Genomic DNA, 26,902 nt, shown 5'->3' with positions numbered 1-26,902 from the left:
GATATCTAGGGGAAAAGCATTCCAGGCAAAGGGAACAGCCAATGCGAAGGCTATGGTGAGAGCACGTCTGTCTGCTGTGTTCAAGGAAAACCCAGAGGGCCAGCGGGGCTGGAGCAGAGGGAGGGAGGGGGAGAGCTGGAGGGGGCAAGGTCAAAGAGGCCGTGGAGGCAGATTGTGCAAGGCCTTGAAGAAACTCTGGCTTTTATTGTGAGAGAAATAGGAGACATTTTTTTCGACAGCTTTATTGAGGTGTAATTTACGTACTATAAAGTTCATTCATGGTTAGTGTACAATTCAACGATTTTTAGTAAATTACAGGGTTGTGCAGCCACCACCATTATGCAGTTTTAGAACATTTCTTTCACCTCAGAAAGATCCTTCATGCCCAACTACAGTCCATCCCAGTTCCCGCTGCTGGCCCCAGGCAGCCTCCGATCTGTTTTCTGTCTCTAGAGATTTGGTTTTTCTGGACATTTCACATAAACAAAGTCATACAATATGTGCTTTTTTTGCATCTGGCTCCTTTCCCTGAGCATAACGTTTCTGAGATGCGTCCATATTACAGCACACATCAGCAGTCTCTTCCTGTTTATTGCTTAATAGTATTCCTTTGCATGGACATACCATGTCTTGTTTATCCATTCACCAGATGACAGACTTTTGGGTTGTTTTCATCTCTTTTGGCTATTTCAAATCATGCTGCTACGAACATTTGCTTACAAGTCTTTGCATGGGTTTATGTTTTCATTCTCTTGGGTGGATACCCAGAAGTGGAATTTCCAGGTTGTATCAAAAATTTATGTTTAACTTTTTAAGAAACTACCAAACTGTTTTCCCAATGGGCTTCTGTGTGGAGAAAAGTCTACAGTGCAGCCAGGATAGAAGCTGAGAGAACAGTTATTTAATTAACATAATTAACTAAATAAACCCACTGGGTTCGAGGAGAAAGGAGCTAGGACTGTCACCAAGTTGGCAACGAAGACCCTCATAGAGGACCCAGGCCAGAGACCCCCTGGCTGAAAACCCAGCCTTCCTGGCCCCAAAAAGGCACAGAGAGGCTTCTCCCGACCCCACCCCTTCATCCACACTGCCCAACCCCCAGACAGCGTCCACGCAGCCAAAGCGTGAAAATCCCCAGTTTGGAGAGGAATCAGCACCAGGCATGACTGTTCGAGGCCATGGAGCCCTCTCCCTGCAGGGCAGTGACAAAATTTTCTTTGCAATTAAAATTCCTTTGAAACTGGAACCAAGGAAAATGCAGAGAAGAAAGCTTTTTAAACTAGGGGAAATACTCCCCTTGGCAATTACCATGATGCATTTCAACAGAAGCTGTTTCTCCTCTCTCCTCCTGGCGGCTTCAAGGAACTGCTCCTGCCAGAGTCCTGCTTCTGCATCCACACAGGGCTCAGGGGCCTCCCTTGGCCTTCAAGTCTTTTCCCGGCTGGTCCTTGCTTCTCTGCCCACTCTTAGCTCTTGGATCCCCAACACGTTCCAGCCTTCACTTCAGGCCTTTACTTACAACGTCACTTCCTATGAGTCCTCCTTTCCCAACCCAGTGGCTCATCTGCTAAGATGCCATTCCATCTTTGTGCTCATCCTGGTCCTATCCACTACTCCCCGCTGTTGTCCCTCCCCATCCCACAGGGCTCTTTCTCTCCTCTGAGCTCACAGCCCTGCCTCTCTGCACAGCTGACCGAGCTCTGACCACAGTGCTCTGTTAGTTTCTTGGCCCAGGAATATGATGTCCAATGCATTAGAAAGAGCAAGGATGCTGGAGACCTGGGTTCATTTCATTCATTCAATCAACAAATATTTATTGAGCCATTACAACGTGCCATGCACTGTGCTAAGCCCTGGGAATTAGCAAATTCTGTGTTTAGAAAAAGGAGGCTAGGTTTTTAGGATCAACCGTTCAGCTGAAAAGAGCAAAGAATGCTGGGTAAAATAGAAAAAGCATCTCATTAAAGCATCAAAGAGTTGACAAGTAAACTCTTTGTAAGGAATTACCAGGAATTAGTAGGTCAAAAGTGAAGGGAAAACAAAAACCCAGAGAAATTAGAGAGCATAGAATCTGCTCTTGTCCTGAGGGCCTTTGCTGATGTCAGAAATTTTGAATTTATTTTTTTGATGATCTCACAGCAAAAGGGAATTGAAATCAAAGTCCATGGTCTGTACAAGGTGGGCAATCAAGTGAAGACCCTCACCAAAATAAACTGGGACTCCAGAGGGCTTCACCCTTGGGATAAGGGTGCACCAAGGATAATCCAGCCTTGAATCACAGATTGGCAGCCTCAGCAACACTACTTGGATATTCCAGGGACCTTAAGCCTCAAATTTTGTTTAAAGCAATTCCAGAATGGTAGCACCACAGCCAAATGCAAATCCTTTTCAGAAGAAAATACTTGCATCCTGGGCTTGACATTCTTCCTTAAAAAAGGAAGAGAAAAAAAATCCAAGTACAATGGCCAAAACACAGTCAAAGATAACCAGACATGCCAGAAAACAATGCTAATGAGCTAAGCACCAGAGGTATAATGTGAGTAAACAAATGACATCCCTTGCCTCATGGGGCTTACAGTCTAACAGGAAAGACAAACATCAACCCTCTTGTCAAGGCCACTAACAACCCCTGCATTGCCTAGTGGAGTCACTTCTCCATCTTCAGTTTACTTTGCCTTTCAGCAGCCTTCAACATGCTGACCTCTAGTTCCGCTCTTGGTTTCCATGACTCCAGTCTCTTGGATGGCCTCCAACCTTACTGGCAGATTCTTCTCAGTCTTTTTTTTTTTTTTTTTTTTTTTTCCATTTTTCTCCCCAAAGCCCCCCGGTACATAGTTGTATATTCTTTGTTGTGGGTCCTTCTAGTTGAGGCATGTGGGACGCTGCCTCAGCGTGGTCTGATGAGCAGTGCCATGTCCGCGCCCAGGATTCGAACCAACGAAACACTGGGCCACCTGCAGCGGAGCGCGCGAACTTAACCACTCGGCCACGGGGCCAGCCCCTCTTCTCAGTCTTTCTGCCTCCTTTCCTCCTCTATTTCATCTGTGATGTGGGAGTGCCCCAGGGCTCACTTCTGGGCCTGCTCTCTACCTCTCCCCAAGTGATCTCATTCATTTCCTCAGCATTAAATATCACCTACATGCTGATGAATCTCAGATTTATATCCCCTGTCCTTGTAGTTCCAGACTGTTCCATCCAACTGCCTGCTACACCTCTCCACTTGCATGTCTTGTGAATGTCTCAAACATAATATATCTAAAAAGGAAGTCTTGCTTCCGCCCCCAACCTTTTCTCCCCTAATTCACGCCATCATGGTAAATGTCACACCGTCCAATGTCAAGCCAAAAATTTAATCCTGCGTGCTGTTTGAATTAGGGTGGTGATGGAGATGGTGCAAAGTGGTCAATCTAGAGAGTTATTTAGGAAGTAAAGTGAACCAGACTTAATAATAGATTTTCCAGGGGATGGGAGCTGTCAATCATGACTTCCGGCCTTCTGGTTGGACCACATGACAGATATGGGTGCCGTTCACTGAGACGAGGCACCCTGGAGAAGGGCCAGTTTTGAGGAAGAAGAGCATATGTCTGACTTGGGACATGTTGGGTCTGAGGTTTCTGAAAGACATCTGAGTGGAGGTGTTGAGAGGGCAACTGTACGTTTTGTCCCTGGACTTCAGAAGGGAGGTTGAGACTAAGTTTGGGAGTCATCAGAGTATTGATGGTGATTGGAGCCATCCACATGGCTGAGATTGCTTGGGAAATGATTGAGGAGTGTGAAGGTGGGATAGAGGAGGATAAGCCTGCAAAGGAGATACGGAAGGCATTACCAGGGAGGTAGGAAGGAGCCCAGTTGTCTAGTTTGTATTTCAAATGCTGATAAGAGGTCAAGTAAAGTGAAGAGTGGAGAACATCCTTTGGATTTAGCAAGATGGCAGTCATGGCTGACCTCTGTGGGCCACATTCGTGCAGTATTGGGGATGAAAGCCAGGTGGCAGTGGGTTGAGAAGACAGTGGCAGGTGAGTAAGGAGACAGTGAGTAGGACTGGTCTTCAGAGAAGTTTTGCTGTGAAGGGAAGGGGCTGGGAGCTGTAGGGAGGTGTGCACTTCTTTTTGTTGTTTTTTTTTAAAGATAGAATCTACTTGAGCACGTGTAAATGCCAATGGCCAGGAGCCCATCAGAGAGAGGTGAAGATAAGGCAGGAGAAGGGACATTCACAGTGTATGTTTTCTCAGATGCCAAGAAAGTATGAGAGGGCTCCAGAACCCAGATCAGGGGACTGTCCTCAGGCAAGAGGAGTGACATTTTCTCGGTTGCAAAGGGCAAGACTAGAGGATGGACGCAGATGTGTTTCCTCATCTGTAAAAAGGATGTGGGGACTTGGGGTGGGAATTCGATGGAGGGATGCTTATCATGGGCCCAGCCCAGGGTGGTAATGGCTGGCGGGAAAAGCTCTCTGAACTGCTGTTATTACATTTCACTGTCCCGATTCAGACCCACTCTTGCTTGTGGATAATAATAATCAAACCTCACCTGGTTACAGCACTTGACTCTTTCCAGAGGATTACTTTAAATTCATCGTCTACTCGAGCCTCACAACAAACCTGCAAAGATTTATTTTCCCTGTTTTACGGAGGAGAACCCTGAGACTCAGAGAGGTGAAGTGACTTGTCCAAGGTCACACAGCTGATAGCAGCAGAGTCTGGAGTCCACTCTCCCCACACCAGCTCCCGCCTTCTCCGTAAAGGTGAACGTAGATTTAGGGTTTCACACCCCCCATGCAGCCCCTCCAGGACAGCCCTGTACATGAGCTCTATTTTCTTCAATACTTGCAGTGTCCCCTGGAGAAAGGGACAGAGAATCCTTGACCAGAATCTATAGCTATAAACTCCAGAAGGAGAGGATTAAGGTTTGAACAAGCTGCTGGGCTCAGCTTGCTTTCGTGTTGCAGCCTGAGACGGGAGATTAGAGAAAAGGATGCCCTATCTGCCAGCTCCATCACTTGTTGGGAGAGAGAATAGAGTAAAACCTCCATCAGGCCTGGCATCATTGCTGCCTGTCTGTCACCCCAGACGAGTGCTCATAGGCTGGGGGGCGATTTAGCCAAACAGGTTTGCAGCCTGCAGCCCCAGCCGTCCCAAGCTGAGGATGTAGGACCCGTGAGAAATATTGTCTCCCCGTTCCCTTCCCCGATCTGTTCTGGGCACGACCAGGTCATATGAGTGTTCCCACCACCAAGGTCAGACCAAGTCCCTTAGCAAGGTGCTCAGCTTGGCTGCAGCTTGCTTTTCTGCCCTCTTTCCCATCCCCCCACATCCCCTACCTCCTCCCCTTCACAGCCCCCCACACTCTGAATACTCCCTTCTTCAAGACTTTCTCAAGCGTTTCCCTCTGCCTGGCATACCCTTCCCCTTTGCTCCCCCCTACTTGTCAAGGAGGAGTTCAATGTCACCTGCCACGGGAATCCCTACTTTACTCCCTTAGGTAAAAGCAAGCTTTTATTGAGCACCTACTCCATGCTGGTCCCTGGGTTAGGCTCTAGGGCATAGAGATGAACCAGGCCCTGGCCCTACCTCCGGAGGTCCAGGGTTGCGGTCCAGTAGGAAGAAAAGACAAAGCTGGAGGTCCCTGGGGATGTGGATGGGAAGCTGCAGAAGTGGGAAGTGACAACTCCTAGTGGGCAGGCTCCGGGTGGGGACAGTGCTGGCCTCAGGCCCCAGGTCCAAGAACACAAGGGACAGGCCAGTTTCTCTGGCAGAGCAGCCACTGTTACTTCTCTTTGATATGTTGGCTCCTCTTGGCGTCTTCTGTCTGCTTGACCATCCACAAACAAGCCAAGTGGATGGAGAGGGGCGGCACGGAGCAGGGGGATCACCTGGTCAGGAGCGCGGCTTTGACCTCAGACTGCCCTCGCGCCATTGGGCAAGTCGCCTGACCTCTCCGTGCCTCATCCCCGCTGCAAAACGACAATAGAAATAGGACTTGCCTCATAAGGTTGTTTGCGAATTAAGTGGATTACACATAGATGCCTAGAATGCTGGTATCAAGCACTCAATGGATGTTTGCTATTTTATTACTATTTATTATTTTAATTGGCAGAAGATTTGGGCCCCACTATCAGCTCACCCCGTGCGCTAGAGAAATTCATCCCCTCTCTGAGCCTCTCTCTATCAGGAAAGTGAAGATAGCAGTGGGTTTCCAGCTCTGATATTCTAGGACAGGAATGAAGGGGCTGATAATTGTAAGGGGTGGGAAGTGATATAAGAAAAGACTTGGGCAGAGCAGTGAGCAGAGAGGGGACCCCCCTGGGAGTCTACAGTGTTGGTGAGCCACGGAAGGTAAGTTTGCAGACGGGAGTTAGCAGCCAGATCACAGAGGACCCTCAACGCCGTTTTGGCATTCTTTTAATGCTTCTGAGGGGTGACAGAGCTGGATCAAATATTTGGAGACTGTGTCTAATCATTAGAGAGACAATGGGCCCTCCGGAGAGGCAGTGATCTCCCCATCACTGGGGGAGTACAAGCAGGGGCTGAGATCTAAGAGAGAATTCAGACATCAGATGGGTGGGCCGAGGCCTTAGAGGGCCCGAAACCCTTCAAGAGACTCGAAACCCCTCCAAAAGCAGAAGTTGCAGGAAGGGGCAGTGGCCATGGAGCTTAAGCGCCCCAGCTCTGGGGTCAGCTGCTTCCTCAGCGTGACCTTGGCAGTTGACCTTGTGCTCCTCGGCCCCAGTTTGCCCATCTGTAAAATGGGGGTGATGATAGTGTCTCCATCATGGTTAGTGTGAGGATTAGATGTGACAGCCTCGATGTGTTTGCTGAATCGACTGGGTTTCTTGTACCTCTCTGCCTCGGCCTCTAGAAGTCCACGCCACCATCCTGGCCTTTCTTCTCTCTCACCCTAGGAGGAAGCGGCCACACTGGAGTCAGGCTGACAAGGCTCCAGTCCGAAGCCTCCCTAAGGAGCTTGCCATGGTTACCAGCTGCCTGCAAGGAAAGGCCATAAATCCTGAGCCTGGGGTGGCGGGAAGGAGGGGACCCATGTGTGGGGTGGGAAGGGGGGCAGCTAAGTGGAATTGAATCTTGTTTAAGGAGGAGGCCCACGCCTCCCCGGGCCTGTAATTTACTGTGAGGTTGACAAGATGAAAACGGAATTTTCAGTGGCATAATCGCTGGGACCTCGGGGAGCCGCAGGAATGAGCCGCGAGGCAGGCGGTGGCAGTCGGGCTTTAAGCGAGATCTGGGGCGCTGATCCCGCTGTGATGGCAGCAGGCAGCACACCCGGGGCACAGGGCCTGGAGCCGGGCCAGGACCTGGCTTGCTAAGCCCAGGGCTCAGGCCGCGTCTCGTCTGCTGTCGTCTCCAGAGCTGAGGTCGGGCCCTGATTTTTCTGCAGATTTTATGTAGTGGAACGTATCACCCAGGAAGGCTGTGACAGTGGCTGCTGACAGCCCCTTTGCAGGGACTGCCCTCAGCCAAAGGGGCTGTCTCACTCGAGGTCACACCCCCTGGAGGGGTGGGTAACTCACGTCCAGTGTTGGGTAGATGCACGCATCCAAAGGCTGGTCCGCTTGCCTCAACCGGTAGCGTCCTAGCACCAGACTGCCCCATGGGACCAGCTGAGGCAGCATCGCAGTTCAACTTCTCCCTCTGCGCGGCCCTGCCTCCCTCATCTGTTCCATGGTGTTCCCTCCGCTCTCCCCAGTAAACCTCGCGCAGGCGCATCTCTGCCCCGAGCCAGTCTGCAGGGAGCCGGACCTAAGGGGGTCCATCGCCAGGAGGCTTGCGTTAAAGCAGCGACTGCCTGTCGTACTGGGACAGGACCACAGAGCCTTCCTTTCCAGATGGGGAGACTGAGGCCCAGAAAGGGAAGAAACTCATCCAAGAACACACAGCAGAGGCTGGGATGACAGACTCCCAGCCCACTAGTTCAACTCCTCTGCTTTACAGATGGGAAGACTGAGGCCCAGAGAGTTGGGGGGTACAATTCAGCATCTATTTCAAGGTGCAGGGGACAGTGGGGTCGTGGAGGCAGTGTGCTAGTGTCACGGCTTTGCAGTCGGACCCCAGCCCTGTGGTCTGGAGCAAGCCACCTCTGCTTTCGTCAGTAAGTCGGGAGGGCGGTGTGAGGATTGCCTACAGTAATAGCGGTGAGAGCTTGCGCTGGTGTGTGTGCGAGGAGCCCTTCTCTAGCAGCTTGTGGAATCAGTGAAAACGTGTCGCTCACAGTAGGTGCACAATGCTTGATCCCCGTGACACAGCTTCCTGACCGCCTTGTCCAGGGGCTCCCAGGTCAGCGTCAGAATCTGCTAGGAAGGTTCCCCAGACCTAGGACAGGCTCCGGGGCCAGACTTTCCAGTTCAAGTCCTGGCTTCCCACTTTGTGATTGTAACCAGGCAAGTTACTTCACCTCTCTGTGCCCGAGTTTCTTCATCTGTAAAGTAAGAAGAAGAATAAAACAGACTGTGGCACAGATTCAGCGAGGGAACTCATGTAAAGTGCTTAGCACGGTGTCAGTAAGCACAGCCGCTTATTTTTAGCCCATCAGATGTCCAAGTCCTGGCACATAGGAAGCACCCAATAAATGTTGCCTATTGGTATTATTCTCATTACTGAATCAGATGCTCTGCGGATCTGGGGATATGCGTTTTGAACAAAACCCATTTGTTATGCTACCAGTATGATCCTGGTCCTCTGACGAGCCCTGAGAACCACAGTTTGACATTTCATTGTACAGAAGCCCAGAGAGGGTGCGGCCTGGCCCAAAGTCACCCAGCATGGTGGGATCAAAGCCAGGCTCCAACGTAGTCCACTTGCCTTCCAGCCTAGAGAGCTTTCTCTTGTACCGCAAAGGGACAGATTCCTTAATGTCATCTGCTCAGGTGGCAATAAAAATTAACTACCCTGAATATGTGCCTCATCCCTGCAGCTCCAAGACAGAGAAGGGACTAAGGGAGACTGAAATGAAATGTGTCACACGTACTCCCGGGGTATCCAAGTGGACTCTCTAATGACTCTTTGGAGGGTCCCCCACCCTATTAGGACCCCCACCAGCCTGCTGGTCTCCTCTGATGTGGCCTGGGTGAAACCCAATGCTCGGCAGAGGATGGGTGCTGCATGAGACTGAGTGACAGGGCTGAGGGTGGGGCTTGGCCCTTGTCCAGCCCAGGTTGCCTTCCTCCCTCCCCACTCACCTGTGCATCCAACAGATGGCTTCGTGTCACTCCGGGCCACTCAGTTCTCGCATCGGTCCAGACGGTAGCGTTTTACCATCCAGGTGAGGGCGAGAGGTAAGGCCGTCTTCCCCAGGTTGCCAGAGAAGCAGCCAGATAGGCAGCAGGAAAGGACTCTGCTAGTGATCCCCAAGCTCTGCCCCCAGGGGGCCTCGGCCGCAGATGAGCTCTCACAGACTCAGGTCTGGGGGAACCTCCCTCTGCCTGGAGCTGCGCATTCCAGGAACCGGGTGGGGGAGAGAGAGACCCAGAGGGGACATCCAGGCCCCTGGCAGGATGGAGGAGCTGGGGTCAGTTGTGTGTGATATGAGCAGATGTAGCAGACAGAACAATGGGAGACAGACAACCAAGGAGGCAGAACCAGGGGAGAAGATGGAAGAGAAGGAAGAGACTGACTAGAAGGAAGAGCAGGAGAAAAGGGGGAAGAAGAGGAAAATGGGGAGTGGATAGAAAGGCTATATAAATCATGGTGTGCTCGTGCAGTGGAGTACTATACAGCAGTGAAAAGGAACACATGTGAGAACAAAGGTGGATCTTAAAAATATCATGCTAACAAGATGCAAAAGAGTATGATTCCATATATAGCAAGCTCAAAAACAAGCAAAACTAAACTATGACTCTAGGCATGCATAATAAAGTGGTAAACTACAAAGAAAGGCAAGGAACTGGTTATCATAAAAGCCCAGATGGAGGGAAGCAGTGGGTCACGGTCAAGAAGGGACACGGCAGGAGGCTTCTGAAGTGGGGGCGATTTTCAGTGTTTTGATCAAAGAGTGGATACATGGGGTTCGTTTTATAATTATTTGTTAAACTCTGCAATTATGATTTGTGCACTTTCTGGTATGAATGTTGAATTTCACAATTTTAACTGAATACGCAAAGTCAAGAAGGAAGAGGGCAGGAGAGAATGGAGGAGGCGGCTCGGGCGTGAGAGGGAGAAGGGCCTCCCGGGGCTCTGCTTGGCTGGTACCACAGCGGGGCCCTGCCCCCCATCCGGCCGCGTTTGTAAAATGGAATAAATATTGACACGGCCAGGATGGTATTCAATTTGTCCTGATCACTGGGCTGCGGTGAGTTCTGACAGGGCGCGGTGTAAAACAGCAGCTCGGGATGTAATTTCTACTGTCAACATGATGTACAGCGGGTTCTGCCTGCGGCACCAGCAGGCAGGCAGGGCGGGGGCAGGGCAGGAGACAGGTGCAGGCCGGGAGCACCTGGGGTGGAGGTTCTAGGCGGCCACCCCGGGGCAGGTGAGCAGTGGCAGCCAAGGGGTGTGTGTGTGTGTGTGTGTGTGTGTGTGTGTGTATGCACACACGTGTTCGTAACTTGAGTGGGAGGTCAGGCCTTGAGTAGGGACATGGTTCACATTTGGAGCCAAATACAGGCCTTTCTTTCCTTCCTGGAATCCACCAAGCACCTCTTTGCCCATCCTCATTCCCCTCCCCCTGCCACAGCCTGTTTGAATTCCAGATCCACCACTAACTAGCTGTGTGACCTTGGGCAAGTCCCTCAACCTCTCTGAACCACTTTCCCTTCTTCTGTAATAGAAATTTTAAAGAGAGTTGCTGTGAGAATTTAATCAGATCATTCATATAAAGTGCCCTGCATGGAATTAAGTGTTACGTCTTATTATTAGCTAATTGGATGGCACCGCGCCTGGCACACAGTAAAAGCTCTATAAGTGTAATTTGTCATTATTCTCACTGACTCAGAATCAGCTCAAAATATGCAACCTGCCTCTCTTTCTTCCTCCCCTATTCCTTTGATCCATCAAGGCTGTTCCGCAAAGGAACAAAGCTCGGGACCAGCCCCCTTGCGTCCCATTGCCCCAGCATTCTTATTGGAGTGAAATGAGATATGAAGGGGGATGATAACTTACCTTGTGGGGTTCTTGTGAGGAATAAGCAAGATGATGCAGACCAAGTGCTCAAGCAGTGCCTGGCTCTTAAGAGGTGACCCATAAAGGTCAGGTAAAACAGAAACAAAAACCAAGAGTCATTCTCAATGTCGCCCCCTCCCTCGTTCCCTATGTCTGATCCGTCGCCAAATGTGGTCCATTTTGCTTCCTGAATATTTCGAATCTGTCACCTTTTCTCCATCCCACCACGGCCTCCCTGGCCTGAGCCACCACCGCCATCTCTCTCCCAGACATTGCCACCGCCTCCTCCCTGGTCCCTGCTTCCGGTCCTGCACATCCAGTTTGTTCTTTAACGGCAAGCACAGTGATCTCCTTAAAAACACAAATCTGATCACATCTCCTCTGCTAAAACCCCTCCGAGGCCTTCCCATTGCTCTTGAGCTGAAAACTATGCTCCTCAAGTCCCTTCGTGAGCGGCTGCTCCCCCTCACTCGCCGCGCTCTGGCCCCTGGACTCTCAGCCTGTTGAAGGTGGTTTTGCACCTTCTGTTACCCGTGCCGGGGTATGTCTCTCATTCTTTAGGTTTCAGCTCACAAACCCCTTTCTCAGGGAACTGGCCCTCACCTGCCCACCCCTGATGAGGCTGTGTCCCCTGCTAAGAAGGGGGTCCCTTGTACTTTTTCTTTATGGGACATGACCCCGTTGGTAATTACACATTTTCTCGTGAGGCTATTGGATTAACGAGAACCTCCCCCTTGCACACACGCGCATGCACACACACATGGAACGGAAGGCCACGGGGGCACGGGCTCGGATGTGCTCACTGCTGCATCCTCAGCCTCCAGCACCATAGCCGGCAGATAGTAGGTGCTCAATAAATATTTGATGACCCGCTAAGTGGAACAAGCAGAAGGAAACGATGCCATAGAAGGGCAGTCTGGGGGAGCGGGTGTGGCAGTACCCAGGCAACCCCATCACATATCCTTCTGTCCACCCACCCATCCATCCATGCATTCTTCCACCCATTCACTCACCCATCCAGCCGTGCCCGCTCTGAGCCTGGTACGGAGGTAGGAGCTCAGGGCAGAGAGCAGTGATGGAGGCGCCCACAGCCAGCAGGCAGGGTGCTGAGACTGTGGCAAGGGCGCACCTGTTCTGAGCCATGGCTCCAATGAGGGAGCTCATGTCTAGGGGAGGAGGCAGGGAGACTGCATGGAGGAGAGGGCCATTGGGCGGGGCCCTGAGAAGTGAATCAGGTTGGACGTGGAGCAATGTGAGAGAAGGGCATTCCTGGCAGAGGGAACAGCAGGAGGAAAGACCCAGAGGCATGAAAGTAGTAAACAGTGGGTGGTCCCATCTGCCCAGGGAGAGGGGGGACATGGAAAGATGCAGTAACAATCATGTAGAGTGGGCAGGTCTAGATCTCGCAGGGCCCCGAGCAGCCACGTGTGTTGTGGCTAACGGTATAGGCTTTGGAGCCAACGGCTCGGAGTTCAAATCCTGGCCCCACAACACACCAGTTGTGTGACCTCGAGCAAGTCATGTAACCTCCTTGCACCTCAGTTTCCTCTTCTGAAAACTAACAGCACATGACAGCGCCCACCTCAAAGGATTGTGCGTAGGGACTTTGAGCATGAAAAGCCCTTTGTTACTCTGAATGGTAACTGAAGAAGGCCAGGCTTGACTCTGGACTTTGTCTTGAAGGGAAAGGGAGCCAGGGAGGGTTTTGAACAGAGGAAACTTCCAGGTTGAGCTGGGCTTCATGAAGGCACATCTGGCAGCATGCTCGGCATAGACTGGGGGGCAAGTCTGGGGCCCCTCAGACCAGCCTTTTCAGATGGGGCAACTGTGTACATGGGGTGCATATGGCCCCAGCTCTGCTCATCCCCCCTTCCCTGACCTCCCACCTTTGCCCTCCTGGGTGATGGGCCAGCCACCAAGCCCAGAAGCTTCGACACAGTCTGACCCCACACACAAACACACTCAGGATGTGAACATCCCCCCAGCCCGGCCATACACTGTTGAACTCAGGACATACACATCACCCCAAGGCCCCAGGAACAGCCCATGGGCTCATCCAGCCACTCCCTCCAGCCATACTGAGTGCCTACTATGTGCAGGGAGTTGATCTAGGTGCTGGGATACAGTGCCCACGTGTACCGCGCCTGCACATGTCATTAGTGATACAAATTCAGGCACACACTGCACGGGCATATCAAGGCAGTAACTGGTCTGCTCTCTTATTTCTGGCCCACCGGGGCTTCCACCTGGGGGCAGGGGCAGCGAGAGGTGAGCAGAGACAAGGGGGCTCTACACAGCACCCCACGGCCCCTCGCCAGCTCCTGCATTGCATCAGGATCCATTCTGGCCTGGAGGGAGAGCACTGAGCTGGCAGAAATAATTTTCCCCCAGGGATAAAACAGTAGCCAAGCACAGAGAGCTCTGGGCTCAGGATCCAGCAGGCACCATGCCCTTGGGACTCGGTGGGGGCAGACAGGAGCCAGACTATCAGGCACAGCTCCCACCGGCAGACCTGGGAGCCAGGTGGGCACGGAGAGAGGACACGCACATGCCAAGCCAGTGGGCAGGGTGGAGGGAGTGAATGAATAAATGAATGAGCTGTCTCTTCCTGCATCACCCTCCCCCGCGCCAGCCTAGCCCTGGAGCAGGAGGCGATCACCTCGCCTCGCACGAGTCTTCCCTCTTATCGGAAAGAGGGGTGCTCATGGGCCGCATGGCAGTTGTTATGTAAACGCACGAGTGAATAAATGAATGACTGGACAAATCGCTATGAACCCCTTTACCCACTCAGGATGCTTGGTACATGGTAGAGGTCTAGCAGTGTTTGTCAACTGACCAGAAATAGTAATAATAATAGTCATTATCATTACATTAGTGAACAGTTATTGCCAAACACCGTGGATCCCTTCACACACATCGTCTCATTTATTCCCCGCACTGGTCCTAGGAGGAGAGCACTATTATCCCCATTTTCTGGATGAGAAAACTGAGGCTCAGGGGAAAGGAGCAGATGACCAAGGTCACACATACAGTAAAATGATGGAACTGGGACTCAAACCTTCGTCTCACTTTGGACTCCATGATCTTAGGTCCTCTGGATGTTAAATTCTGCCCCAGAGATAGGGACTAGGAAGACCCTCAGGAACTCCGGGGAGGGGCGGGCTGAGGAGCCCCGGTCTGTACCATGGAGGCTCCCCTGCTTTGTTCTGCCCAGAGGTCACGGTGCCCAGCCTCTCTTCTTGCTCTTGGCAGAGAGAGAGGCTGGGAAACAAATGCGGGGGGAGGGGGATAAGAAGCCCTTCCTCTGTCCCTAGAGAGACAGCCAGATGACAAAGGAGGGCCTGGAGCCACCGAGCTGGCAGTCAGACAGCCTTGGCAGCAGTGGTGCCAGGGCATTGAGAAATCAAGACAGGCCATGCTGGCCACCCATCCCAGACTGTGAAAGGACACAGTGTGGGCAGTGGCAGCGATGCCCAGAGCATAGACGGGGCCTCAGCAGATCCGCAAGGCTGGCAGCTCCTGAGTGAGAGGGAAAGACATATTGCCCAAGCAGCTCCCAGAATCTGTCTGAGGCCAGACTCTCCTGAGTCCCTCAGTGCTGTGCTTGGCTCTGCCAGGTGTGTGTGGGAAGGAAGGAGGAAGGATGGAAGAAGGAATAGGCATGGTCTCTGTCCTCCAGAAGCCTGCCATCACAGCTGACACCGAACCCCTGAGGAAGGCCCAGCCAGACACATCTGAGGGAGTTCAGAAGAGAGAGAATGAGATTCCAGAGGATTTGGGGGCTAGAACGGCATCTTCAAGGCCCAGAGTGGGTAAAGCCAGTGGTTCAACAGCATCATCAAAGACACAGATTGTTCCATCTTTTCTTAGTAGGTCCCTTTGGCCTCTTGGAGTGGGTCCCCTCATTGTCCCACAATAGCTGCTCTAGCCCCAGACATCACCTCCTCACACATACAGGAAACGAAAAGTTTCTCCTCAAGACATCTCTTTTTAAAGAGTAAGAAAATTTCCAGAAGCTCTCCAGCAGTTATCCCTTTATATTTCATTGGCTAGAATCGCGTGACATGATGTTTTCTAAACCAATCACTGGTGGGGAGAGGGGAATGGCTCTTATTGGTTTAGACTGATCACTGTTCACAGGGAGGGGCTGAGCACAAGGCCAAGCTGCCAGAGGGTGAATATTGAAACAATATTGAAACAAGAAAGAAGAATAGGGGAATGCACTGGCTGTTAGCAGCCCGCCAATTTTTTTTTTTTTTTTTGAGGGAGATTAGCCCTGAGCTAACATCCATGCCCATCTTCCTCTACTTTATACATGGGACGCCTACCACAGCATGGCTTGCCAAGCGGTGCCATGTCCGCACCCGGGACCTGAACTGGCAAACCCCAGGCCGCCAAGAAGCGGAACGTGTGCACTTAACCATTGTGCCACAGGGCCGACCCAGCCAATCTTTTGTATTTCCCATCACTTTCTCTTACACACCATAAACCCCAGCCCGCCTGCAGGCAAAAGGAACCCTCAAAACTCCCCAGAGGGGCTGTCACCCTCCCACACATAAGTCTCTGCTGACTCTCCTCCCAGTGTCTCTTGCAGCCGCTCTAGTCAAGCTTGCACACGCACCACTCCACCAAAAGGGCTTTGATCGCCACGGCCACTAATGGCCTGCATGTTGCTGAGCCCAGGGGTCAGTTCAAAGTCCACATCTGACTTGCCCTATCAGGAGGATGACCATATAATTTATCATCCAAACCAGGAGTAAAAGGGGTGGGACACTTTTAATAGTGATGCCAGGATAACAGCTATAAAGTGGAACTGTCACAGGCAAAGCTGGGCAGATGGTCGCCCACCACACAGAGCCCTCAGCACGGCTGAGGACCCCCTCCTCCTTACCGCACGGTCTTCTAGCGGCTTCCAGGATATCTCCTCTCTCCTCACCCATCGCCCTCCCCTTTCTCATCTCCTTCGCTGTTTCTTCCTCATCTCCCCCGTCTCTGTATGTTGAGGTGCTGGACCTCTTCTCCACCTGCACACACTCCTCGGTGACCTCATCCAGTCTCAGCTCTGAATGCCCCCCAAATTCCCGAATGTGTCTCTGCAGCCAGGACCTCACCCCGAGCTCCTGACTGGAGGGGCGGCTGCCTGCTCGACATCTCCGCTGGGTGACTAGTAGGCATTTGAAAGTAAAATGGCCGAGACTTGATTGTAACCTGTTCAAATGAGTCCCCGATCTTCTCCCTCAGTCTGCTCTGTCCACAGTTGTCTTCAGCTCGGTGAAAGGAAATCCCATCAGTCCCATTGCTCCGGCTGCAGGCGGGGTCATGCTCGGTTCCTCTCTTTTGCATCCCATTTCTGACCCATAACATATCCAGCTGTACAGCCTCACTTCTCAGCACCTCCCCTGTTCCCACGTGGTCCAAGCTCCCTTTACTTCTCGTCTGGATTATTGAAATCGCCCCCTACTTCCCTCCCAGCCCAGCTCCCCTCTACTTTGAACACAATAGCCAGCCAGAGTGACCTTATATCACATAATTCAGATCATATCATTCCTCTGCTCAACCTACCTAGGGGTCCTATCTCACTCACAGTAAAACCCAAAGGAGACCCTGCAGGCTGTGACGCTCACCTCCATGTCTCTCTGACCTCATCTCTTGCTGCCCCCCTGCACTCACTCTGCTTCAGCAACACTGGGCTCCTTGTTATCCCTCCTGCACAGCAAACATGCACTGACCTCAGGGCCTTTGCACGTGCCGTTCTCTCAGCCTGGAATGCTCTGCTCCCAGTCATGCACACAGTTCCTGCGTCCCCTCACTTTGGATCTCTGTTCAAATGTCATTTTAACTGTGAGGCCTTCCCTGACCACCTTGTATAAATCGTCATTTATAATAGATAATTAAGAGAGAGAGAGAGAGAGCAAACCCCCACCCCAGCACTTCCTGTGCCCCTTACCCTGCTTTGTTTTTCTCCTTAGCACTTACCATCATCTGACATATGTATTTGTTTACTGTCTGTCTTCCACTTGACTTCAAGGACAAGGACTCCACCTGTTTCTTTCACTGTGCCTAGAACAGCACAGAGTGGAAACTCACAAATTTCTGTGGCATGAATGAATGAGCACCAGACACACATACACACGCTGATGTCCGTGATTGCAGACACGCCCACACGCACATAGGAGCCACACGCATGTACGTGGATGGGAGGGCACACGGATTACAGGAGGTGAGGCTGAAGAGTCGACAGGGCAAAGACAACATTTACTGAGCCAGGGATTAAACATCTGTACAGTAAGTGGAGACCAGTGGCCCAGAGAAGGCCACCAACACGCCCAAGATCTCATGGTGAGCTGAATGCAGGTCCAGGGCTCCACAGCCGCCTCCCCTGAAGGATTCTGAATGCCAGGACAGGGTCCCGCAGTTGACCGCCACTCAGGAAAAGCAGCTGGAGCAGGAAAGGGAGGAAGGGAGTCGGGGAAGCGTCTGCAGCATCCCTGGCAGGGCTGTGCAGAGCAGTGAAGAGCTGGCAGGTGGCCAGGGAACCTAGCCAAACCGCCCGAGGGAGGACCTGGTGGACTGGGGCGTGGAGGCCCCAGGGAAGGCGAGATGCGGGCTCAGGGCTCCACCCTTCAAATGATAGTGCGGGATACGCCCTGCACAAGGGTGCCCAGCCAAGGGGACAGGTTGGGGCTGAGAGTCAGCCACCGTTGTCCTGCCCAGTGTGCCCCCTGGCACCTGGCTGCATCCCCTCGGAAGGGTGTCTTCTCCCATTCCCTTAAAGGTGCCCTACACCCCGGTTCGAGGCCTCGCTCCATCACCAAGTATCCTGTGCAACTGTGGATAGCACTCGTGGCCGCTGCCCCTTTCTAAAGTGAGATTTGACCCCAGGCCTTTGGCCCAGGCAGTCCTTCCACAGAGAGCCACTTCTTGTCCCAACACCCCAAATGCCACAGGTCCAAATCCTTCCCGTGCTTTCACATCAAGTGCCACCTTCTCTGTGATGCTGTCCCTACCCTGCAACCCACTGTGCTTGGCCCTCTGAAGCTAAAAGACTCGCATCATGAAATTCCCTTATGGCCGTACACCATTTTGGTCTCCTGTGGTTTTTATTGTATAAGATTCCTCCAAGCGCTTCTCTGCACACTCGGAAATAAATAGAACTTGCTTTCCCTCCTCCAGTCCTGCCCGATCTGGCCTGTACCTGCCTCTCCTGCCTCATCTTCAGCCACCCCCTTGCTTTGCACCAGCCACAGTGGTCTCCTTCTTGTTCCTTAGCTTGTTCCAGCCTCTGGACCTTTGCACGTGCTGTTCTTTCTGCGTGGAAAACCATTTTGTGCCGGGTTCCTTCTCATTCTTCCAGATCACCCAAATGTCACCTCCTCTGAGAGGCCCTCCCTGATACTCTATCTATAGTAACACAATCACCCCAGCCCTTCCATCATTCTCTTCCTCTCTCTTTCCTCCTTTATCTTCCTTCTTAACACTTAGGACTCCCTGAAATTGTATTGTAGATTTCATTCCTTTATCACTAGAGGGTCAGCTGCTTGAGGGCTAAGAATTACTTTGTTTATTGCTTCGTCCCCAGTGCCCAGCACATGTGCTGACATCAGGAAATGTCATATTTGGAAATGTAAATATTTGTGGAAAGTGTAGATGAATAACCAGAAGAAATGCATTTCTCTCCCGATATATATAGCTGATTGCATCTTCCTGTCTTACACGAAGAAATGATTTTAAAAGTTTGTTGAATAACTGAATGAAATGCATTTGTCTCCCCACTGGTAGTAGGTACTAATGAATGAATGAATGAATGAATGATTGAATCTTAATGTGCCCACCTCTTGTAAAACGTGTTATAAAGAAAGGAAACGAGGGAGAGAGGGCAACAATGGGGTGCCTGCACACGTGGGGGAATCGCCCCTTGCTCCCCGCTCCGGCACTCCCCACAGCCCTCCCAGAGGTGGCCCCAGCCTCCCCCAAACCCTCCCTCCCACCCGCCCCTCCCCTCTGAGTCCCTGCAGGGCTGTGATGGCCCTGGAACTGCCTGATGGAGTCAGGGGAACAGTTCCCGCTGTGTGCAGGGAAGTCATAAGCTCCAGGAAATGAAGGCTTCGCAGCCGCGCCTCCTCCTCGCCCATAACTCCAGCCTCATTACGACCAGCCCAGGCCATAACGTGGGGAATCAAAGCCGGATCCCCAGAGGCGGCGGCACAGCTCTGGGCTTGCGGAGCGAGGCCACGGGGGGGGGGGGGGGGGGGGGGGGGGGGGGAGGGTCTGCCCACAGCCCTTGGCTCTGCCCTCATGCCCAGGCTCCACAGAGTGGGCAAGGAGGGTGGGACAGGGGGGCTGGGGATGCTCAGAGCAGAGTCTCGGGTCCTCCTGACCTCCATCCGTTCAGGGTGGGGCCAGAGGGAGAGAGGGCACAGCACGGTCAGGACTCCACTCCTCCATTCTCCCCTGGGACTCTTGTTTTCTCCTCCTCATTGCCTGGAAATGCAGTTTTAACCCCCTCACCGTCACCCCCACCTTCCAACAGATGACTCTCTACCCCAAAACCCCTTCCATAATGGAATTCCGGAGCCCACACTGGGGAACAGCACCAGAGAGTCAAGCATCTGCAAAATGGGTATAAGACACCGATTTTCACAGTTGTTACTCATGTGAGTTAGTGAGTCAGAGGCGTGAGAACTGCCTACTGTGGTGCCGGGTCACAGGAAATGATCTGTATTTCTTCTGCCCCAAAGATTCCAGCCACTTCCTTCCTCCGAAGGAGGACCTGCCTGGGGCCAGGCCAGTCCCTCCCAGGTCCTCTGCCCAGCCACGCACCTTGAACCTCCTGTTTTCAACCTAACTCCCCAACCTAGCCAGACCACCCCAGCCAGCCCACACACGCCTCTGTTGGGATGCCCAGGCCTTGCTTCCCACCTGCTCAGATGCCCCCTCCTCCAAGACATAGCCCTGAGTCCCTCCTGCCCACCTCCCCGTTCCAGACCCCTGCGCCCACTCCCTTCCCTGAGCCCCTCGGGCCTCAGGTTGCACCCCTTTGATAGCCCCGATCACAAGCCGCCTGGCATGTAGGTTGTTAGTGGGGCCGTTGTCTCCCACTCCGCTAAACTGTGCCCTCGTGTATGTTTGTCCTCGCATGCAGCCCCAAGCTGGCCCCGAGTGGAAGCTCAGCAGGATTGAGCTGTTGGACTCAGCTGCCCTGGGCTTGGGGAAAGGAGTGGGGATGGAGCCCCTCACCTCCACTCACTCCTCTCAGGGCCCGAAATCCCTCCATCAAAGCAGCATTGCTGTCCCCCGTAAACACCCACATCAGGCCATTATTCATCATTATGGCTTGAGTAGGAGTGCGTCCCTCAGACCCTTTCTTGCTGAAAGCAGGATCTGGTGGAGGGAGGGAAGGAGAGATGGATGGATCTGAGGAGGGCTGTGCTGGTCCAGGATGGGGGAGGAGACGGATGTGTCTCTCCAGACTCTGCGAAAGGAAGGTTTTCTGAGGGAATGTGGAGACATCAAAGGCAAGCTCAGAGGGGTTGTGACCCTGCCCAAAGTCACACAGGGCGCCTCCAAGCAGGGTCTTCTGGGACTCGGGTGCCCCACCACTGAAAAGCAGTATAGGGGGACTAGCAGGAGGTCAGAGGCCTCCCCTGAGCTCCTGTTTTGGATGGAATGACCTCTCTGTGCTGCTGTGGGAGGGCAGGAGTGGTAGGGAGAAGGCTAGGTGCTGCAGTCTGTGTGCCCAGGAGGCCTGGGTCCCGAGGGCTCTCGAAGACCTGGTCTGGAAGGGCCTGCTGCTCCCTCTCTGGGGTGGGGCGGGGGAGGTGGGGAGCCGGGGCGGAGATTTCTATGGGCGGGGCTGACCTGGAGAGATTGTCAGCCAGGGTCAGAGGACGAAGCTCATAAGGTCCTGCTCCTGTGGGCTTGGGAGCTGGTGGAGGACCACTGAGAAGGAGCTGGGTGAGGGGGCTGTGAGAAGAGGGATGGGTGCTGAGAGAGGAGAGGTGTAGGGTGGGAGTTCACAGGAAGGGTCCAGAGCTGGGGGCCTGGGGGAGCCGGCAGGACTAATAGACTTTGGGCCCAAGAGGGCAGGGACCACGGTGGGTCACTGTCATGTCATGTTTGTTCCACGCTGCACGGTGCCAGGCACACAATAGGTGTTTAATTAGTACTTAAGGGACAAAAGATAGACTCGCCCTGCCCTGCCCCCATACAGAGCCTCCTCTGATGTTTTCTTGTTTCTCTCGCAGGCTCCTGGTGAGGACGGCCCCTGGTCATCCACGGATCAGCCAGGCCCCCACCAGCACCCCTCTGCGCAGGGACCATGGCGCACACCAGACTCGGGAGCTGCGGAGGTGCTGCCTGGTGATCGGGTCGCGGCGGCGCAAGGGGGGCGCGGGCGGGGACCCCGGGGGCCGTCCATGCCCCGGGAGCGGCCGCGCCCCCTCCCGCTCCAGCCGGGCGCCCCCTCGGCGGGCCGGCGTGCAGGGCCTCGGGCCTGTCCGGGTGCCCCGTCGGGGGCGGCGCCCCGGCGGCCGCGCTGAGACCATCATGTGACGCGGCGCCGCTCCATCGTGCCACCGAGCCGCGACGCCCTGGTGCCTCCCGTCCATGCTCCTGGGCCCCGGCACCGCGCAGGCCAAGCATGAGGCCGAGGCCCGACGGGCGGGGGCTCCGGGCGGGGGCCGCGCTGTCGCCCGCGCTGCTGCTGCTGCTGCTGCTGCTGCCACCGCCGCCGCCTCCGCTGGGCCGCCTGTGGGCGGCGGGCACCCCCGCGCCGCCCGCGTCCGGGGCTCGGCAGGATGGCGCGCCGGGCGCGGGCCGCGTGAAGCGCGGCTGGGTGTGGAACCAGTTCTTCGTGGTGGAGGAGTACACGGGCACCGAGCCCCTGTACGTGGGCAAGGTAAAGTGGGACCCCACACCGCTGTGTCACGCCCGGGACCCCGGAGACACCCACTGGTAGACGCAAGGGACCCCACTTCTCCCTCAGCCCTAAATCCCCGGTGCCTCCTCCCAGCGGCCCCTGGCCAGGGCCAGACAACAGGATTAGGATGGTGCACTGCACTCGGGCACCCCCACACCCTTCTCCAGTCCTCCTCCTTCTGCATCTCAGAGCAGCCAGTGCTAACAGGTAAACCCAATCCATCTGGTAGCTAGATGCATCTGGAATGTAGAAACGAGTTTGCAAATCCTATGGTGTCACACACGTGCTCTCCCCACTCTGCTTAGAATTCTTCTGTGGCTGCCCGGCACTTGGGGTCAAGCCCAGATTCCACCCCGTTGCCTGCTAAGATCTGATCTCTCCAGCCTCATCTCCTGCCACCCTCTCTCTGACTTTCGGCCACAGCACCCCTCGGATGCCCTTCTGATGGTCTCTGCAGTGCCCCTCGCTCTCCTGCCACAGGCCCTGTGCCCAGGTGCTTGCCTCCCCCTGAACTGCCCCGTCCTGCTGCTTCTACTGATGACTTTGTAGTCACACTCGGGTATCCGCTCAAATGCTGCTTCCTCAGAGAAGCCATCCCTGACCACGCCAGGCTAGGACAGATCCCCCTGTTATGTGCCCTCCGAGGTCCCAGTATCTTCCCTTCATAACTCTTAATTATGCATGTGTTTGTTTGGCTTTGCAATTAATGTATGTCTTTCCTATTAGACTGTGTTTGTTTTACTCCCCATTAAATCCCCAGTGCCTAGCACAAACATTGCTCACAAACTGCTCATTAAGTGAGCAAATGCATGAAAGACACTTTCTCAAACTGTCTGAGTAAATGCTGGATAATGTGGCTCTAGGAGTAGAAGGAGCTGAGAAGGACTTTCATTCATCACTTTGATCCCTGAGCCCCTCGTGGGTGTGATACTGGAGAGGCAGAGGCAAATAAGATCCAGCCTCTGCCATTTGGGGGCTCCCCAGAGTGGCAGAGACACCCTGGTGCATAAAAAGCTTCGTGGGTCAGCACCTGGCACTGCGTACGCATTTAGTAAGTTGCCTCATGGAGGAGAATGCACCTGAGCTGGGTTTTGATGTACAAATAGGAGTTCACCAGGCTGATGGGGAAGAGAGCATAGCCCATGCAAAGACTTGGAGGCCTGGGGGAGCCTGGCTTATTCAGAGACTTGGTGGCAGTTGAGGTGTTGAGGTGGGGGGGTTCGTGGGACGTGACAAGCAGGGCGGTGCCAGGGACAGTCTCTGGCTTCTGCTCAGGCCAGGCAGCTTTCCAGGAAGCTTTGGTGGGCAGACATGGGGGGAGACCAGCTCTGGAGCTCCCTATGTGCTGGAATGAGTCTGAGAATTGGGAGGCTAAGCAAGTGGTTCAACTCAGAGGCTCAGGGATCAGGACCCTCCACCTGGGAGGGAAGGAAAGTGTTGATGCAAACTTTTGGGTTTCCCTTGCAGAAAACCCAGATTTTCTCTGGTCCAGACAGAGTCGTCCCTGGTCCTTGGCTACTTTCCCCTCCGCACATGTGGCTGAAGTTAATCCCTGCAATTGAGAAAAGGCTTTGACAGATAGAGCTCAGAGAGGTTCATGTCCTTGCTCAAGGTCACCCAGCAAACTAGTGGCAGAGCCTAGAACTCCTGACTCCCAGCCAGGGCAGTGAGATGGTGGGATTGGTAGAATGGGGTGAGGGGATGGGGAAGAAGGATCTAGTGCTGACTAGGCTATGGTGATGTGGCTAAGAATGCAGGCTTTGAAGCCAGACACACCTGAGTTTGAGACCCGGTTCTGCCAATCCATGAATGATGTTACCTTAAACAAGTTACTTCACTTCTCTGGGCCTCAGTCTCTTCATCTGTGAAAGTGGGGCTGAGAGCCTACTTTCTAGGCTTGTTGAAAGGACTGAAAAAGAAAACTGAGCCCAGAAAGTGTTCAGCCTGCAGCCTAGTTGTTTGTTTATTGTTATTTTCTCATTATTCCCATATAAACTCCCATAGAAATCATTGTTGCCTTTCCAGGCAAGGAAACAGGTTCAGAGAGGGCAGACGCGTAGAGTGGCAAGTGGCTTGGCCGGGATTTGAACCTGTGTGTGTTGGAGGCCAATCCCAGCCTGATTCTCCAAACCTCTCTGAGCCCTCCAGGCCTGGGAGAAGGACTTCGGTCCAGGAAAACCCCAGAGAGACAGGGAAGGACTCTGGCACGTCTGCCTAAGTGTCAGCTGTGGTGGTCTCAGGCCCCTCAGCCCTGTGGTGTGCCCAGCAGCTGGGGCTCTGAGAAGGCCTCCCCAGCCACCCGCATCCTGAGAAGATGAGAGAAACCAGCCGCTGGTTCACCGCTTTCATCTGCATGCACTTAGCCGTTATCATCTCAGCAGCGGAGCCGAGCAAAGCCCACCGCATCTCCGTGAACCATAGTCTGTCAGCAATGGGAGGGCCCTAGGAAGTCTCTTCATTATCAGACAGGGAAACCAAGGCCAGAGGCAGAGAACGTCATCCCAAGACCACACAGCAAAACGGTGACAGAACCAACCCAGGAGAGCAGATCTCCTGACCCGGGCTTTGGGCCCAGTGCGATTTAACTGTCCTGTTTTAAGCATCTGCTGTGAGCCAAGCATTGTGCCGGGCCAGGGTTCTTTCTTCTTCTCACAGCCACCTCTCACATCATCCCCACTGCTGTCCTGACTCTCTTGTCCTCCCTCTCCATTCTCTTCACCCAGAGCCCCTCCTCTCTTACTCTCAAGGCCGCTCCCAGCAAGGCACTCCAAGCAGCGAGGAAAGAGGAGTTTCCATCATTTTGCAAGCATTTGCCCAAAGCAGTTTCTTACGAAAGGTGGCCCAGTGTGTGGTTCAGGGGGGCCAACTGGAGCCAGACTGCCAAGGCTCGTATCCCAGCTCTGCTACTCGTTATCTCTGACCTTGAGCACATTATTTAACCTCTCTGTGCCTCAGTTTCCTTTTCTGTTGAGTGAGGCTGTTACTAGCACCTCCTCAAAGGGTTGTGGTGAGGATTCAGTGAGTTAGCGCATGTCAAGAGCCCAGAGGAGCGCCTGGCTCCTGGATGTGCTTGGTAAGTATCAGCTTTTATTATCCTGGGTCCCACCTGACAGTTCCACCACCTTGAACATACTGTATATACACGTTCGCTACAAACCCCTTGCCCCGAATCCTGAAAGCATTCTTCGCCACGTGATGTCCTAGTTTCTCACCACAAAGTCGGGGGAGACGGTTGCTAGCCCACCCCTTACTCCAGGAATATGAGCTTGGGCTTTTAAAAACCACTTATTCCCTTTGCAGCCGAGTCCCACGTTTGTACAAGTGGTTGTGTGTGCACACGCATGCTTACACATGCACACACTCAGACCACGCTCTCTCGCTCTTCAGGGAGAAAGGACTTCTCCACGGTTTCAGTTAATTCACTGCTTCCCGGTCCCCCGCCCCAGGGAGCTGCTCGGAGCATCCGTCCTTGTCGAATTCCAAAGGTAGCTTAGCAACAGCACCATCCGCGGAGTGAACCCCGGGCGCCCAACGGTAACCTATTTTGCAACCGCCTGCATCACTCAGCACCAGGTTCCTGTCGGCACCCGCAGGAACCGCCGGGCCCCGTGATTGTCTCGAGGCCCTGCACCAACAGCTCCCTCCCAGGCCTGCCTCCCCTGCAGCCCCGGCTCACCTCTTCCCCTCGCCTTCTCATGACACCCACCCTCAAAGCAACCTCCCAGTATTTCCATACAATCTGGCTACGTTGACTAATCCCTTTTCCGAACTGTAATTTCCCCCGAGGCTTCTGTCAGCTGGATGTGGATTTTGTAGGATTTTTAATTTTTTTAAAAAAAGATAGAATTATGGGGTCAGCGCTTATGACCAACTCCTGTGGGCGCCGAGATCTATTTTAGATATACGGCAGGATTAAATTGGGGAGGAGAGCAGAATTAATTAAGTTGCTAATATTTAAAGAAAATTGATGAACTCCGGTTTACAAGTAGCGCAGGCCTGAACCGACCCCTCATGCTGGGGGAGCCTCTTTATTTGATTTGCTTTCCGTTTAAATCCTGGGCTCGTTTTATTTGCGTAGCCGCACTGTCCGTTTAATTGTCTTTAATAAGGAAAACGTACCTCTGTTCGCATTTAATTTTGATTTAATTAGGAGGAAGTAATTAATGGCCTCATAAATCCCATTTTTCAGCCCCCTGGGATGAGAAGCCATCACTCTTATGTTTTTCGCGTTGTTTGTGATCCAGGGCTGGGGCATGGGGAGGAGGAGTCTCCTCCGGGGCTGTCCACATTTGATGCAGTGGGAAGAACCCAGGATGTGGGATCAGACAGGCTTCAGGTCTGTTTCCTATTAGCTGTGTGACTTTAGGCGGGATATGGGCCCTGACTGAGCCTCAGTTTGCCAAACTGTACAATGGGGAGAGAATAATCTCTGATTCACAAGATCATTATGAGACAGCACTGAGGGTCTAGAGGTGTGCCCAGGGCCTCTCCTCCTAGTCTCGTTCATGTGGACCTGAGATTGAACAGACCCCAGAAGACAGTTGGGGAATCCCAATGACAGGTGTGTATTTCATCATTTGTTTATTCAGTATGTTTGGTGCTGTGCTCTGTGCTGGGTGCTGGGGAGATGGAACCGAAGCCATATGCTTGACCCGCAAGGAGCTCAAAACCTCACACTCTCGTGTGCACACACACACACACACACATTCACATTCAGCTCTGTCACTCCTCCTGTATTTTCTCTGCAGGCGCTATCAGGGCACCTAGAGTGTGCCAGGCATGGGGAGTCCAGACAGAGAGGAATCAAAGTTAGTCCGTGCCCCTGAGGCCCGTGACGGCTGCAGGAACGATGTGTGATACCGCAGTGTCACAGGGG

The 26,902-nt window shown here is 53.3% G+C and overlaps 1 protein-coding gene across 4 annotated transcripts in view; it reads left to right on the top strand.

The window, feature by feature from the left end:
- Positions 1-26,902, top strand: part of CDH22 (cadherin 22) — a 123,224-nt gene that overhangs the window by 30,827 nt on the left and 65,495 nt on the right. For 3 of the 4 annotated variants that reach the window (XM_070248053.1, XM_023626641.2, XM_070248051.1), the window contains exon 2: positions 21,353-22,005. In XM_070248053.1, coding sequence (XP_070104154.1) covers positions 21,748-22,005 — 258 coding nt within the window. In that variant the 5' untranslated portion in view covers positions 21,353-21,747. Of the gene's footprint in view, positions 1-21,352; positions 22,006-23,777; positions 25,512-26,902 lie in introns of those variants that run through there. The other variant, XM_070248052.1, reaches the window with a different exon arrangement.

The sequence above is a fragment of the Equus caballus genome, chromosome 22 (assembly GCF_041296265.1).
Source record: "Equus caballus isolate H_3958 breed thoroughbred chromosome 22, TB-T2T, whole genome shotgun sequence".
Taxonomy (NCBI): Eukaryota; Metazoa; Chordata; class Mammalia; order Perissodactyla; family Equidae; genus Equus; species Equus caballus.
This window is presented reverse-complemented; position numbering and strand designations above follow the sequence as displayed.